The sequence below is a fragment of the Capsicum annuum genome, chromosome 2, assembly GCF_002878395.1.
Source record: "Capsicum annuum cultivar UCD-10X-F1 chromosome 2, UCD10Xv1.1, whole genome shotgun sequence".
Classification (NCBI taxonomy): domain Eukaryota; kingdom Viridiplantae; phylum Streptophyta; class Magnoliopsida; order Solanales; family Solanaceae; genus Capsicum; species Capsicum annuum.
The window spans coordinates 110,399,929-110,415,214 of record NC_061112.1 but is presented as its reverse complement, the minus strand read 5'-3'; the positions used below and the strand labels follow the sequence as shown (position 1 = coordinate 110,415,214).

Below are 15,286 nucleotides of genomic sequence, written 5' to 3'. Positions count from 1 at the left end.
AATTTCAAGAATGTTCACTCTTCTAAAAAGTAAAGATGAAAAAGGATTACAAAGACGCTAGAAGGAGGGCTTGAACCTCCGACCTTGTGGTTAACAGCCACACGCTCTAACCAACTGAGCTATTCCAGCTTGTATGCCAATGAATTATTTTTTCCCTTTAAACTTTTTAAACTTGAGATCTAAAATGACTCTGTATCTGTGTAGCTACAAATCATTTTTAAGTTATTGTTGCTATATAAAAAGATGTAGTAATTCTTTTTGAAATTAACTAAAACGAGAAAGTGCATAAATTACGACGAAGGGAGTGTAACGTTTGGATTTGACATGACCTAACAGATCTATCTCTGCGTAGGAAGTTTATTAAGACTGAAAAGCCACCATCGAATTGGATTATAGTGTAACTAGACATTTTTGGAGTGTTTGTCAGGCCTTGGTAAATATAAATTCTTCGGTAGAGATAACCTTATTTCAAGTTTCAACATGTGATAAAGCTCATACTAGTTAAAACAGTCATCAATCAGTCCACATAAATGGGTATAAATCTACGACTATACATCAGAGAATGTACAATCTTACAGAAACGAAGGGAACTTTTCGAGATATAAGAAATGTCTCTGTTAATATGTTCTCGCGTGTACATATTAGACGCATCATAAATTGTGTCCAGATTGTATTGATATATAATGAAGAATGCTTTCCATAAACTCGCAAAAGCTGAAAATGTACTCCGTGTGAAGGTTATCTCATCAGATTGTCAATTTATAGCTCTAATTCTTGATCGATTGATGCAGCTTCCAGGTCTTCAACACTGACTGGTTGGTGCAGCTGCATTGATGAAAAGCAAGTTTAATATAGGCTCAACGAAAGACTACATCACTAGGTACTCAAAGCAGAGTAAATAAGCATGTAACAATGATAAAATGCCCATACAAATGCATCCCGACCATTTTAATTGCAGCTTCGGACATGCATTTTGTCCGTATGCTCATTTTCCACATTAGTGTTGATAAGCATTTATCAGAGGAAAGACAACTGAAGGAGAATCGAAATTAGCCAAACCTTTGGTCACAGATTTGGACTACTGGTGCTAATTTGATACTCCCAAGTCACCACAAAACCAAGATAAATTTAAAAATAGTGAAAATTTGGGGAAGTAAGATAGACTCAAATTTTAACCACAATCCAAAAAAATATTTTAGGCGGCCAGGGTGTCACGTCAAAGCAGATACCAGTCAGTAGAAACTGCTGTTGTCTAAGGAGCAGCTTTGATATGAACATTTGGCAACTTGACAGAAAATCAAACAGATAAAGGCGGAAAGGCATCTCCAGGTAACTAATATCAAGAAGAAACTTACTGCTGTTGCAACAGAAAATAGGTGGAAGGCACGCAAGGAAGCATCATTTTCTGAGGGAAGAGAATCATGGTTCCACAATGTTATGTTTTGGAACTTTGCCTTCGTCTCCCAGCAACTTAAATCTTCTTTGGACCTTTTACTTTTCGCATCAGACATTTTCTTTCCCAAGACAAACCCTGAAGAAGCAAGTCAAGAGGTTTCAAGTGACATTAAGATAAGAAGATTAAGATCCTAATATAAATTCGAACTATAATAATCATATTGTTAGGTGGCAGATGAGTGATGTAGATCGTTTTACTCTACAAAGTTCAAGAAAGAAAAAGGGAAAAAAGATTATATCACTGAAAACAGCAACACATGCAGTGATACATTAGAAGTACATATCACAGAATTGAAGTATCAAACTTGACATGAGAGAGTATATCCTCTGATGGGACCTAAATGTACTTCCTTGTCCACCAATACAAAAGCTGTAAGATAATACACTATGAATCGAAAAACATGTATCTTAAGTTCGTCTGGACATTTTCCTTCCAGACAATTGTTCTAAGATTGACATAAGTGGCTAATAAAACCAGAAGCTTAACCAAAATTTTTCTTGAATCATCAAAAGTTGGAAGCCAAACTATAATCCATGTAAACTAGCTAGGATAAACTCTTGAAAGATGAAACAAGCAAATAGTTCAGCGCTCACCAGTCTTGTTGATCCCTTCCCCTCACCCTCATCCCTCTCTCAACCCCCATACCCCGAAAAAGAAAAGAAAATCAAGCAATTATGATCCTGGTTGCAGGTGTGAGAATTCAATCACATGCCATTTAGATTAGGATTTCACTGTGATTACATGGCATTAGGCTCTGCCACATAAATAGCTATCTTTTGGTACGGGAATCTAATAAAGTTCATATCAATTGATGTTCGGGCCATCCAGTAATGAAACCTCCTAATAAATTATGCTGGATGGGAAATAATATCAACAGAACAATGTTTCCTCAATATTATAGCATATAAACACAGCTATGTGCGCAACAACTAACCAAGAGTACGATGTACTCATGGATGGTTATTATCCAAGGAGCACGTATTGAGACTTAGATCCAACAACGTGTAGGGGTCAAAATAACAAGGTGTCATGCGTAAGCTAACAATTGCAAACCTTGAACAACAATAAATCAGATGACAAAGAAAATTATATTAAAACAATCATAAAATATCAGTATTTTTTGGCCAAGTAACCTACATATAAGAAACTTCAACAACAATAACAACATACGCAGTATATTCCACAAAGTGGGGTCTAAGGAGGCTAGAATGTATGCATTTCATACCACTACCTCAGAGGTAAGGTAGAGAGGCTGTTTTCGATAGACCCTCGGCTTGAGACCAAGCAACATAGGAAAAGAACAAAAACAAAAGGTAGTAACAAAACAACAGAAAATAGTAGAAACAGAACTCGTTACACTGTAGATGCTATCATCTTATTATGGGAAAGAAAGGCTCTTCAATTTATAGAAGTCCAAATTTTTTTAAGTATTTAGGTCCTCCTTTGCTAAATTTCTACCCATACTATTTGCACAATATTAATCATTTAATAGGCAAGCCAGAGCAACACCATTATTAAAAGAAAATTAAAGGAGTTTACCAGAATAGCCGTGAGGAATTGCAACAGTAGTACCCTGAAGCTTCCTTCCTCTAAAATAAGCTTCCTCCACACTTAACCCATCAACAATTACACCTTCATTTCAATCACAAATTCAAACACTAATTATATATAAATAAATAAACAAATAAATAAAACAAAAAGAAATATTTCTCAATAACTACTCCCTCTGTTTCATTTTACTAGGTCCCCTTACTAAAAATAATTCTACTTGTCCAATTTATGAAATCAGTAGACGTATAAAGTGTAAGTAGTCAAATTTATATTTACAAAGCATAAAGGTAAGTTCTACAGAATGATAGTCCGACCGGCTACGTTGTATGGACCGGAGTATTGGCCAATTAAGAACCCCCACATCTAAAAGTTGAAGATGGCGGAGATGAGGATATTGCGATGGATGTGTGGACTTACCTGGAGTGATAGGGTTAGAAATGAGATTATTCACGAGAAGGTGGGAGTTGCTTCGGTGAAGGACAAGATGCGAGAAGTGAGGTTGCAATGGTTCGAACATGTGATGAGGGGCACGAACAGTGGCGGAGCCAGGATATTCACTAAGGGGTTCATAAATGAATATACGAACTAACCGAAGGGGGTTCAACATCTAATATATAACAACAACAACAACAACAACAACAAACCCAGTGTATTCCCACCTGGTGGGGTCTGGGGGGTAGGATGTACGCAGTCCATACCTCTACCTCTGAAGAAGTAGAAAGGCTGTTTCCGATAGACCCCCGGCTCAAGACACGCGGTACCACACAAACACATAGTAAAGCACAGCACAAGGTTACAAGATTACATAACATAAATACGGCACCCATAAGTAATCTAAAACAAAGGAAAACACACAGATCCATAATAAAACATGGGACACGGGCTCCTAACATGCATAAACCCCCACCAAGTAGTTCCCTACACTAGCGACTCAGGCTGGCCCTAGTCCTCTGCCCTGATTCGCGTCCTCCAGACCTTCCTATCTAGGGTCATGTCCTCGGTGAGCTGTAACTGCTCCATGTCTCGCCTAATCACCTCACCCCAGTACTTCTTCGGCCTACCCCTACCCCGCTTAAACCCATCCAACGCTAGCCTCTCACACCTACGGACCGGGGCATCCATGCCCCTCCTCTTCACGTGTCCGAACCATCTCAATCGGGCTTCCCGCATCTTGCACTCCACTGGTGTCACACCAACCTTCTCCCGGATGTTCTCATTCCGAACTCTATCCCCTCTAGTCAGCCCACACATCCAGCGCAACATCCGCATTTCTGCCACCCTCATCTTTTGGATGTGGGAGTTCTTCACTGGCCAACACTCCGCTCCATACAACATGGCCGGACGGACTACCGCCCTGTAGAATTTGCCTTTAAGCTTAGGCGGCACCTTCTTATCACACAGCACCCCCGACGCGAGCTTCCACTTCATCCATCCCGCCCCAATACGGTGCGAGACATCCTCATCAATCTCACCGTTACTCTGGATCACGGACCCGAGATACTTGAAACTCTCCCTCTTACCTACCTCCTGTGATTCCAGCTTCACTACTACCTCGTTCTCCCTCCTCATGTCATTAAACTTGCATTCCACATACTCTGTCTTGCTTCTGCTCACCCTGAACCCTTTATACTCAAGGGTTTGCCTCCACACCTCTAATTTGTCGCTCACACCCTCTCGGGTCTCAGCTATCAGAACTACATCGTCTGCAAAAAGCATACACCACGGCACCTCCCCTTGAATACGCCGCGTCAACACATCCATTACCACTGCAAACAAAAAGGGACTAAGAGTAGATCCCTGATGCAACCCTGTCCGGACCGTGAAATGTTCTGAGTCTCCTCCCGCCGTCCTCACCTTAGTTTTCGCTCCATCATACATATCCTTGATTGCTCTGATATATGCCAGCGGTACTCCCCTCACCTCCAAGCATCTCCAAAGCACCTCCCTAGGGACTTTGTCGTAGGCCTTCTCCAGGTCGATAAACACCATGTGCAGGTCCTTCTTCCTCTCCCTATACTGTTCCACCAACCTCCGTACCAGGTGAATTGCCTCCGTCGTCGAGCGGCCAGGCATAAATCCAAACTGGTTTTCTGAAATAGACACTATCCGTCTCAGCCTCACCTCGACCACTCTCTCCCAGATTTTCATAGAGTGACTCAATAACTTAATACCCCTATAGTTGTTGCAACTCTGGATGTCCCCCTTATTCTTATAGAGAGGTATCATGGTGCTCCACCTCCAAGCCTCGGGCATCTTTGCCGTCTTGAAGATTTCATTAAACAATCCCGTCAACCACCTCAGACCAGCCTCTCCAACGAACTTCCAAAACTCGGCCAGTATCTCATCCGGCCCCGTCGCCCTACCCCTTCGCATTCTGCGAACAGCCTGTCTAACCTCTTCTACCTTAAAACGTCTACAATAGCTAAAATCCCGACACTCCTCTGAGTGCTCCAGTTCCCCTAACACAATAGCTCTATCCCCTTCGTCATTCAAGAGCCTATGAAAGTACGACTGCCATCTATTCTTAATGTGGCCGTCTTCCACCAACACTCTACCGTCCTCCCCCTTAATGCACCTCACCTGATCGAGGTCACGACCCTTCCTCTCCCTAGCCTTAGCGAGTCTAAACAACTTTTTCTCCCCTCCCTTCCCCTGTAACCCTGCATACAGGCTCTCAAAGGCGGCCGTCTTAGCTGCCGTGACTGCTGACTTAGCCTCCTTCCTCGCTAGCTTGTACTCTTTCCTGTTTACCCGTTTCTCCTCTTCGTCCTTACTCTCCACCAACTTGGCATACGCCCCTTTCTTGGTCCCCACTTTCTTCTCCACCTCTTCATTCCACCACCAATCCCCCTGATGGTGCCCGGCCCGGCCCCTAGAAACCCCCAACACCTCACTCGCATTCTCCCTGATGCACCTAGCCGCCCTATCCCACATACTATCCACGTCTCCCCTACACTCCCACACCCCCATTCCTGCCAACTTCTCCCCTATGTCCCACGCCTTCACTGGCGTCAAGCCGCCCCACTTAATTCTAGGTCTACACTCCCTACTTCTCCTCTTTCTATTCTTCTTTATACCCAAATCCATAACCAAGAGCCTATGTTGGGTCGAAAGGTTCTCACTCGGGATGACCTTACAATCCTTACACCACGCCCTATCCCTTTTCCTAAGCAACACAAAGTCAATCTGGGTCCTGGCTACCGCGCTCCGAAAGGTGATCAGGTGCTCGTCCTTCTTCGGGAAGCCCGAGTTCACCACCACCAGCCCAAAGGACCTCGCAAACTCCAGTAGGGTAGCCCCCTCCTCATTTCTCTCCCCAAAACCAAAACCACCATGCACATCACCAAAGCCTCCCGGTAGCGCCCCGATGTGCCCGTTGAAATCTCCTGCTACAACAATCTTCTCCGAGCTTGGCACGCCTCTCACCACCTCCTCCAAGGCCTCCCAAAACCGCATCTTCTCCTCCCCCTCCGATCCCACTTGCGGTGCATAGGCACTACACACGTTCAGGGTAAACCCCCGAATGACCAACTTAATAGTCATCAACCTATCATTGATCCTCTTCACCTCTACTACCTGACCTCTAAGCTCTTCATCCACTAAGATGCCAACTCCATTCCGACGCCTCTCGCTCCCAGAGTACCACAGCTTGTAACCATCCACATCCCTAGCCTTAGACCCTACCCACTTGGTCTCCTGAACACACGCAATATTGATCCTTCTCTTCCTAAGGGTCTTCACAAGCTCTATGGACTTGCCCTGCAGGGTCCCTATATTCTAAGACCCAACCCTCAGCCTACCTTCACTACCCGCACGCCCTCCACTACTTCCCCCGCGGCCAAACCTTGGCCTCCCTCCCACTCCCGCCCTTTCCTCATCCCCCGCCCCCACCACTGCCCCCCGCCCCAACCCCCTCGGACATGACCCTATCCACCCATTACTGCCCACAGCCACAACTAGGCGAAAGTATAAGAGAATATAAAGATAATATAAAGATATAAAGACATAAACGATGGTAATAGTAAAGCAGCAGCAATTAATACAAGGCTCACACCAATTCAAGGAAATATTCCAGCAACCAAACTATACTCAATTACTAGTATAATACGAAGAATGAAAGAATGCAGAATGAAGAATGAAATAAGCAAAGGTTAGAAGTCACCAGATTTCACTTGTAGACCAAGCCGGCAACCAAGCCCCGCGTGGACCTGCTGCCGGGGGATCGCTACTGAGATGGATCCGCGGCTTCCGGCTGAAGACCGAGCTACAGCTGCTGCCCTGTTGTACGGCGCCGGCGGAGGGGGGGGTCTGGACAGAGAAGGGGGGGGGTACAGCAGGGGGGAACCAGATCTCGGCGACGGCGGTCGGTGACCGGCGGTCAGGTCCGGCGGTCAGCGTCGGTGACCGGCGGTCGGGTCGGCGCCGTAGGTCGGCGACGGCGACGGGGCCGGAGGGCCGAGGCGCGGGAGAGAGAGGGTACGGCGGTGACCGGCGGTAGGGTCGGCGCCGTAGGTCGACGACGGCGACGGAGCCAGAGACCGGCGACGGCGACGGAGACCGGCGACGGAGGTCGACGCCGGGGACCGGTGGTCGGGTCGGGTCGGCGCCGACGGTCGGCGACGGCGCCGAAGGCCGTGGGTAGGGTCGGCCTATATAGCATATATAGCATAATTTTTCACTGACGGGGGTTCGGATGAACCCCCTCGGCAAAGGGTAGCTCCGCCCCTAAGCACGAATGCTCCAGTTCAGAGGTATGAGAGACTGGCTATTGATGGTTTTAGGCGGGGTAAAGGTAGGCCGAAGAAATATTGGAGGGAGGTGATTAGGCATGATATGGAGCAGTTACAACTTACAAAAGACATGACTTTTGATAGGAAGGTGTGGAGGACACGGACTGGGATACAGGGTTAGTGGGTAGGAGTTCGTCTGCAATAGTAAGTACAAGTGCTTTTGTCTGTATCTACACCTATAGTTGTTTGTTCGTGGTGTTTCGATGATGTTTTTTATTTCGAATAGATGGTTTATAGTATTACCGAGTGAGTGTCTTGTTTTCTTCATTATCTTGCGGTGTGTCTCCCATTTTTGTTGTGTGCTTTTATATTTTTCGTTTGTTTATTGATTATACTGTTATTTGTACTGAGTAGTCTCTCTACTTCGTATATTTTAACCTCCCAGACCCCACTTTGTGAGGAATACACTGGGTATGTTATTGTTGTAATTTAGTAAAACAAACCCCTAATAAATATTTTCTTAAAAGAGGCTATCATGTCAAACATGCGTCAAACAAAATGAAACGGATAGAGTAAGTTTTAATACCCAAAAACCAAAAAATTCAAGTCGAGAATGAAATGGAATAATTAATTAATAGATACCAGTGGATTTGGGTTTGAAGTAGTGGGAAACATCAGATGGACCATTGAACTTTATACAGCACGGCAGCTGGTGCACTTTTCCGGTGAGATCCACCGCCATCGACGGCGGAATACTGCCGTTCAGATCAATTGTGCCTGAAATTCCATTGTTGCTTCTCTCCATTGCTCACTTAATTTGGTAACGACTATCAAAACAAGCCCTAATTTTAGATAATCTTCTATTTTCCCGCGCTTTTTCATTAATTTTATGCCCACCCCATCCCAATTTATGGGCACCTTTCAAATTGCATACTCCCTCTGTTCCTTTTAATTTTTGCATTGTCTCGGTAAGTTTTCAAGTTAAATTAAATAAAACTAATTTTATTTTTTGAATTAAAATTTAAATATATAAAAATTATATAAAAAATATTATAAATTATAATTTTTTTTTAATTTAAGTAAGAAATATATCTTAAAATATTAATTAAAATGTATATTGTTTGATTCTTTAAAAAAAAAAAAGCAGTTAAAACAGAATAGAGAGAGTATTTTAACAAGTCTATGTATTTAAGAAAGTTTATCTTTTAATTAGTTTGAATTGTCAATTATTGTTACTTATAATATTTTATTGTTTACCTAGTTTTCAAATATATAAATTTTATTTAAAAAACTTGAAAATTCATGTCCAAATTTAAATTGTTTTGACTTTCGAAAATGAAAATGTCATATAAATTAAAATAAAGGAATTATTTATTTATAGACTTCAGTTAGAAGCATAAAAGCAAGTCAAGGAGATCAGGGTAATCTAGATATAAAAATTTGTAAAACTGTGACGAGATATAATTAGGCAGGTACTATATGGTTAATCTTTGTAAACTGGCCAAACTCACTTGTAAGTTTTAAGTATATTTTGACATAAAATGATCTTTTGGGTTAATTGATTAGAAATAATTGAAAATATCAAGTATTAAAAAATACTTTTAGTTAGTGTAATTATATGTTTGGATGAAAATTTTTGAAATTGATAATATATAATTAAGGGTACTTTTTCAATTTAAATGTTAAATTGTCCTTAAAGCAATTTATAAAATACATTTTTTTCTTTTTTAAAAAGACGAATGTCAGATGTAAAATATAGATACATACAACAACAATATATTTTAATGTAACTCCACAAGCACGGAGGAATAAAATAGAGATATAATGGAAAATTGCGTTTAAGAAATTTGGAATAAAAATTATAAAAAACTTGGTTAAACCAAAAATGCTTATAAATTATAAAATCATACGTTATAAGTGATCAACTTATAGATTTTGACTTATGGGCACTAAAGTTAATAAACATCTTTGGTAAATAATAAATTCGACAAAAGAAAATGCTTATAAGTTAATTTAAGCTATTTATAAACTTAATCAAATATCCTCTAAGTTGTTTTTTTGGCAAAAGTAAGATGGCCGATAATTTCGGAGCAAAAGAGTAATTATCATTTTTCTTTTGTTGTACTTGAAAAATGACATTTGGTGATTAATTTATCTGATTACAGTTATGTACTTACATTTTAGCAAATATTTCTCTTCGCAGTGCTCTAATAAGGGCTAAGCGCTGAGCAATCTGAGAAATGGAAGGAGTTTATTGGGTCTACGGAGAAGAATTAATGAGTGAAAAAAGAAGAGAGAGAGTTGTATATATCGTCGTCTCTCCACACTTATTATGTGTGATTTTCCGCATCAGATATACTCTAGGGTGTGTTTGGTATAATGGAAAATGTTTTCTTGGAAAATATTTTTCGGAAAAGTAAGTTGGTTTTCTATTTATTTTTTTATGTTTGGTTGGTGAGTGAAAAATATTTTTCGAAAAATATTTTATGGTGTTTGATTGGTGAGTAGAAAATATTTTTCAAAAATATATTTTCTAGTGTTTGGTTGGTGAGTCAAAAAATATTTTTTTAAAAATACTACTAACTGTTAACTAGTATATCACTGCCTAAACTAATTTAAGCATAGCAAATAATATCAATATCGAGTATTAAGATATTACAAGTCACTAAATTTTAAGCAATTACTAGTTAGCAAGCATAGGAGACATTTTTTAATATTTTATCGGGTGAATCTCAAGATACTACAATCAATAGAAATACAATTGAACGACAAGGTTATTCAACCTTGTGAAATAAGCTACTACGATGACAAAATGAAATATGCAATTAAAAAAAGTAACATAGGTAAGTCTTACTCTATGCACATGGAAATAACAATACATTTAACGAACATTGAAAACAGGAAAAAATTTGGGCTTTAATATTTTTTATTTCAAACAGTGAAAAATTGAAGCAAAGTACAGTAAAAAATGTTTTTGAGTAATGTGAATTTGAGTGTTATTGGGGTGGGGGAACAAGAGTGGGGGTGGGGGTGGGAGTAGGGGCATAAAAGTCATATCTGTCATTTTCTAGAAAATGACTTCTCTTGGCCTATGAGGGAAGTCATTTTCCTTTAAATAAAGAAAAATGAGTCATTTTGGAAAACATTTTCCCAATATTTTAGTGAAACCAAATAAGGAAAAATAAGAAAATATTTTTGAGAAAATATTTTCCATCATACTAAACACACCCTTAATTGAAAGCATTTTCTATTTTTTTTCCTCTTAATTCGTGGGGAGTAGTAGCTTTTGGTACCCGCTGTTGTTATGAAACTGCATGGCTTATTATCTTTTTCTATTCTAATGTTTCACAAAATTGGGCCTTTTTTTTTTGGAAAAAATTATCCGGATTAATTATTATTGAACTTTTATTATCACTTAAAGTCTAATTTTTAATTCAAGCAAAATTTAGAAATACCATACTTATCCCCTTAATTATGAGTTTCATAACAACAGATTCATAATCAATATATATATATAAAGGAGATTCTAAGACAATCCTATGTGGCATGTCTTAGAGGCCTTCATTCTCATTATCTTTTTTTCTCTTTTTTTTTTCTTCATTCTTTCACTAATTAATTGTTTATTAATTAAAGAAAAACTCTATCATATTTACTATATGTAAATATTTTCATAAGTTATAAAAAAAACTTTCATCTATTTGTATTCTCCACTTAAATAACATGTCTTCTCAACTTCATTTTACTTAGTTCTTATGAATTAATCAATCTTTAAATACCATTCATCTATGAAATTGTTGGACACTCATTTTCATTTTCTCCTTCTTTTCTTTAATAGTATTTTTTTTTCTACATCTTTTTCATGTGATAATATGGTAATCATCATTTTGATGAAGATCATTAAATATTCTTTAGAATTTCTTCTTGTATAATAATAGTCAAACATACACAAGTTTATCAAGATTAAGAAGCAAGTGTGATGTTGGTATAAATTCATCAAAGAGATAATTAATTTAATTTGATACAAGTTTATCGTGACAAAGAAGAAAGTTCAATTGTCTTGGAAGATTCATTAACAGCCTAGTTGGACGGTGGTTTGCCATGGTTTCATAATATATGGTATGGTATAGTATGGTATGATATAGTATGGTATGGTACAGTACCATGTTTGGATGAACTGTATCGTTCACTGCGGTTTAATAATAGATTTTTTGTTTGGTTTGATGGTATGGTACAGTATGGTTACAGGTAAATTTACTAAAATGTCCCTAATTATAATACATTTGAGATATCAATTCTTTTATCCATATCAGTGCTAGCGTAACCAGTTGTTCTTTCTTTCTTGATGCTTCTCATAGCTACCCGATGATCCTTTTAAGACGCCAAATTCACAAAGGTATTTGCTAAACAAAGGTTTGACGAACGCAAACTAATGCAATCGGGAAGTACTTCCCAATCAATAAAACAATTGGTATACATGTATGTATCTTAGAGTTCAAAAATTACTTCCCATGTATATGCTTTTTGTGCATTCACTCTGTTTCCCTCCATTTCAATTTTCAATTTTTTTTTATCGAATTGAGTTTTTATTGGCATTAAAAACTACTACTACTAAATAACTGTGATCATTTTTCTCACTCTTTGAATTTTTATATTGCTAACAGAAAGTCTTGCAATCTTCGATCTTGTTAATAAATGCGTAGTCTTAGCATATATTTTGTTGATAAGGATAAAATAGGATTAAAGAAAATTATATAAGGGTATAGTTGGAAAAGAAAAATGAAAACCATGGCACACCACCAATTTGGTAGTTCAATAAATTGCTTCATTCTATGGTTATCAAACCATGAAATAGTAACATACCATACCACCCTTTTTAGAAAACCATGGAAACAAACATGGTTCCCATGGTAATCATACCATGGGAAACCACCATCCAAACAGGCTGTAAGAGAGATTATGTCTTGAAAGATTCTCCAACAGAGATTATCAACTTAATTAGTATGACGAAGTATAGAAGTTTGAATGATCTCTCTCTCTATATATGTGTGTGTGTACATAGATAGATATATAGATGCATACATTTTTATTGTTTAATTTAGTATTTTCAATTAGCTATTTCGTCAAATGCAAGAAATGCACCCTTCAAGAACAAGACTTTATTACAAAGTTTAACACTATGTGGGCACCGAAAAATATTTTTAAATTATTGCTTTGTTGATAACATAGAACTTATTGGCTCGTAGTTTTTTGGCCAATGATTCATTATTTTTGACTCTTTTCTTTAATTTTTAGATTTTCTTTTTGTTCTATTATCTCTAATTAGAACTATATATCACTCGACTTTCATAATTAAGCATCCCAGTTTAGTATTTCTTTTTCTTCAAGTATCAACAATTAAAAAAAAATCTAACATCTCACAACCTAACTTGAAAATATATCAATTAATACAAAAAGTATACATACATACATACATATATATATATATATATATATATATACATATTATTTTGTTTTGGCCAAAAGAATTCATTTGTATAAAGAACCTATTGCCAAAATGACTTGACAAAAGTCTCACAACATGACAGATTTAATTTTTGATCTTTAAGAGAAAAAATGTTCGATTAGAAATTTTAAATGTAAAAATTGAGTTTTTAATTAAAAATAAAAAATCAAGAGAATTAGAGTGAATAATGAAAAGAAGAAAAATAGTGAAAAAAAGTCAAAAAGAATAATTCCTTTAATGATCAATAAATTTTTGTCCACGTTCATTGCTCAATTAAAGAGAAAGTGGAAGGTAAGATGACACTCTTCAAAGCTAGAGTTTTCTTATTTTTTTTCATTTATTTACATTTTTTTCTATTATATTCGTTACTTCTCTTTCTCAGTTGTTGAATTTAAAATGATGTTTTCTTTGCTTTTATTGTCGATTGATGATGTAAGTGTCAAAGTGAAAAGTTGAATTTTTATTTTACTCCTACATTAAATTAAAATATTCTAAAATATTAATTAAATATAGACAGTAATCATATCATATTAGACTAAATATTAAATAAAGTATTTACTAAAACTAATATAAATTTGAATGAAAAGTTATAAATGTTAATCTATTCAAATGGTCATATGTGCCTTTAGGCTACTACAAAAGTGGTTATATTTTCTGGTACATTTATTTCTTTTATATTTAATGCCATAAAGTTTTAAAACATAATTAATATAAATATCAATTATAATGAAACAATTGTTATTTATCATGAAAATGTTTGTTTACTCTTTCAATTTTTTAATACAAGTTCAATGTGTGCTAAGTCTCTTAACTGCTCGACCCCTTTATCTTTTTTGGTTCCTTTTATTTTATTTTCTTTTATTTTTTTCTCATTAAACTTCTTTAATTTACTTTTTTATAAATTTTTAATTGCAGTAAATCTATATTTTCATTTAGGCTTAAATTAGTTATTTTTGACTTTATTGAAGGTTTGCTAATAACTAAATAAAGTTCATAATTTACATTTATTGGTTAAAATTATGAATTAATTTTAAACATTCAAATGCACCCCTTATTGGGTGCTTTTTATCATACTTATAAAGATTTATTTATAGTTGTTGCATTGCATTTCTCATTGCATGCATATTTTTATAGAATTTTAATTATTTTTATGAATCTATAAAAATTTACTACGTGAAACACATGTACAATGTACGTGTCTAAAGACTAATTAAATGTAATCTAAAATAGTTATCTACTATATGCAATAAAGTTTAATTATATCATTGTTTCACCCACATAGTATCAATACTCATTTATATAGTATGCCTAGATAGTTTTTTTTTAAAATATAATTAATCTCTCATAATTAAGTGCACAATTCATTTGTCCTGCCTATTTATATTTAGTGTATCTTCATATAATTTTGGGATCTCATTGTGTGTGTGTGTGTGTTTTTCTCTTTTGTTTACTTTCTTTCTTTTTATTTTATTTTATATCCTTAATTTCTAGGTGTATGATCATCATCTTATAAAAGGATTGATGGACATGAAGTTAGATATCCTTTCATTAAAAGGGGAGACTTCATTAGTTTTGGTATCCTTTCATGTCACATAGAACACTTTATTTTTTTAAAATTTTTCTGTCGTTTGTTTCATGAGCTTCATGAACATGGTGTATAAAACACATAGACCCAACTTTGTAACTACGGAAGAGGATGAAAGAGAAGTAGATAGATGCTAATGACATTGTTATGTTTTCTTCTAAATATATTGCACAATTTTTAAAGTATTTTTTTAACGTTATCTAACTTTTCTAAACTTTTTAAATGAGCGTGTGGGGGGGCGGGGGGGGGGGGGTGGGGGGGGGAGGTGTGGGAGGGGGGGGGGGGGGAGGAGGTCCTTTTTACGTGAGCAACAATCAACAATGAAAGGTTGAAGGATAACAATATTTGTTATTTATAGCCCTTTTCTTAGTGAAATAGAACTTAAAATTTTTCTTGCTGAGATAGAACTTTCAAACTCGAAGCAATGCTAATTTTTATTATTTCAAATTCTTTAAACTATG

At 36.9% G+C, this 15,286-nt stretch overlaps 1 protein-coding gene and 1 non-coding gene across 2 annotated transcripts; both read right to left on the bottom strand.

Annotated features, from left to right (window-relative positions):
- Positions 1-55: 55 nt before the first annotated feature.
- Positions 56-129, bottom strand: TRNAN-GUU. The gene has a single exon. It is a non-coding gene; the product is annotated as a tRNA-Asn (tRNA).
- Positions 130-450: 321 nt separating this feature from the next.
- Positions 451-8,694, bottom strand: LOC107861092 (ribonuclease H2 subunit C). Its single transcript, XM_016706477.2, has 4 exons — positions 8,380-8,694; positions 2,996-3,088; positions 1,356-1,531; positions 451-825 (listed from the first exon to the last, which is right to left on the bottom strand). The coding sequence occupies exons 1-4, from the start codon at positions 8,540-8,542 to the stop codon at positions 760-762; spliced, it is 498 nt and encodes a 165-aa protein (XP_016561963.1). The 5' UTR covers positions 8,543-8,694; the 3' UTR covers positions 451-759.
- Positions 8,695-15,286: the final 6,592 nt, after the last annotated feature.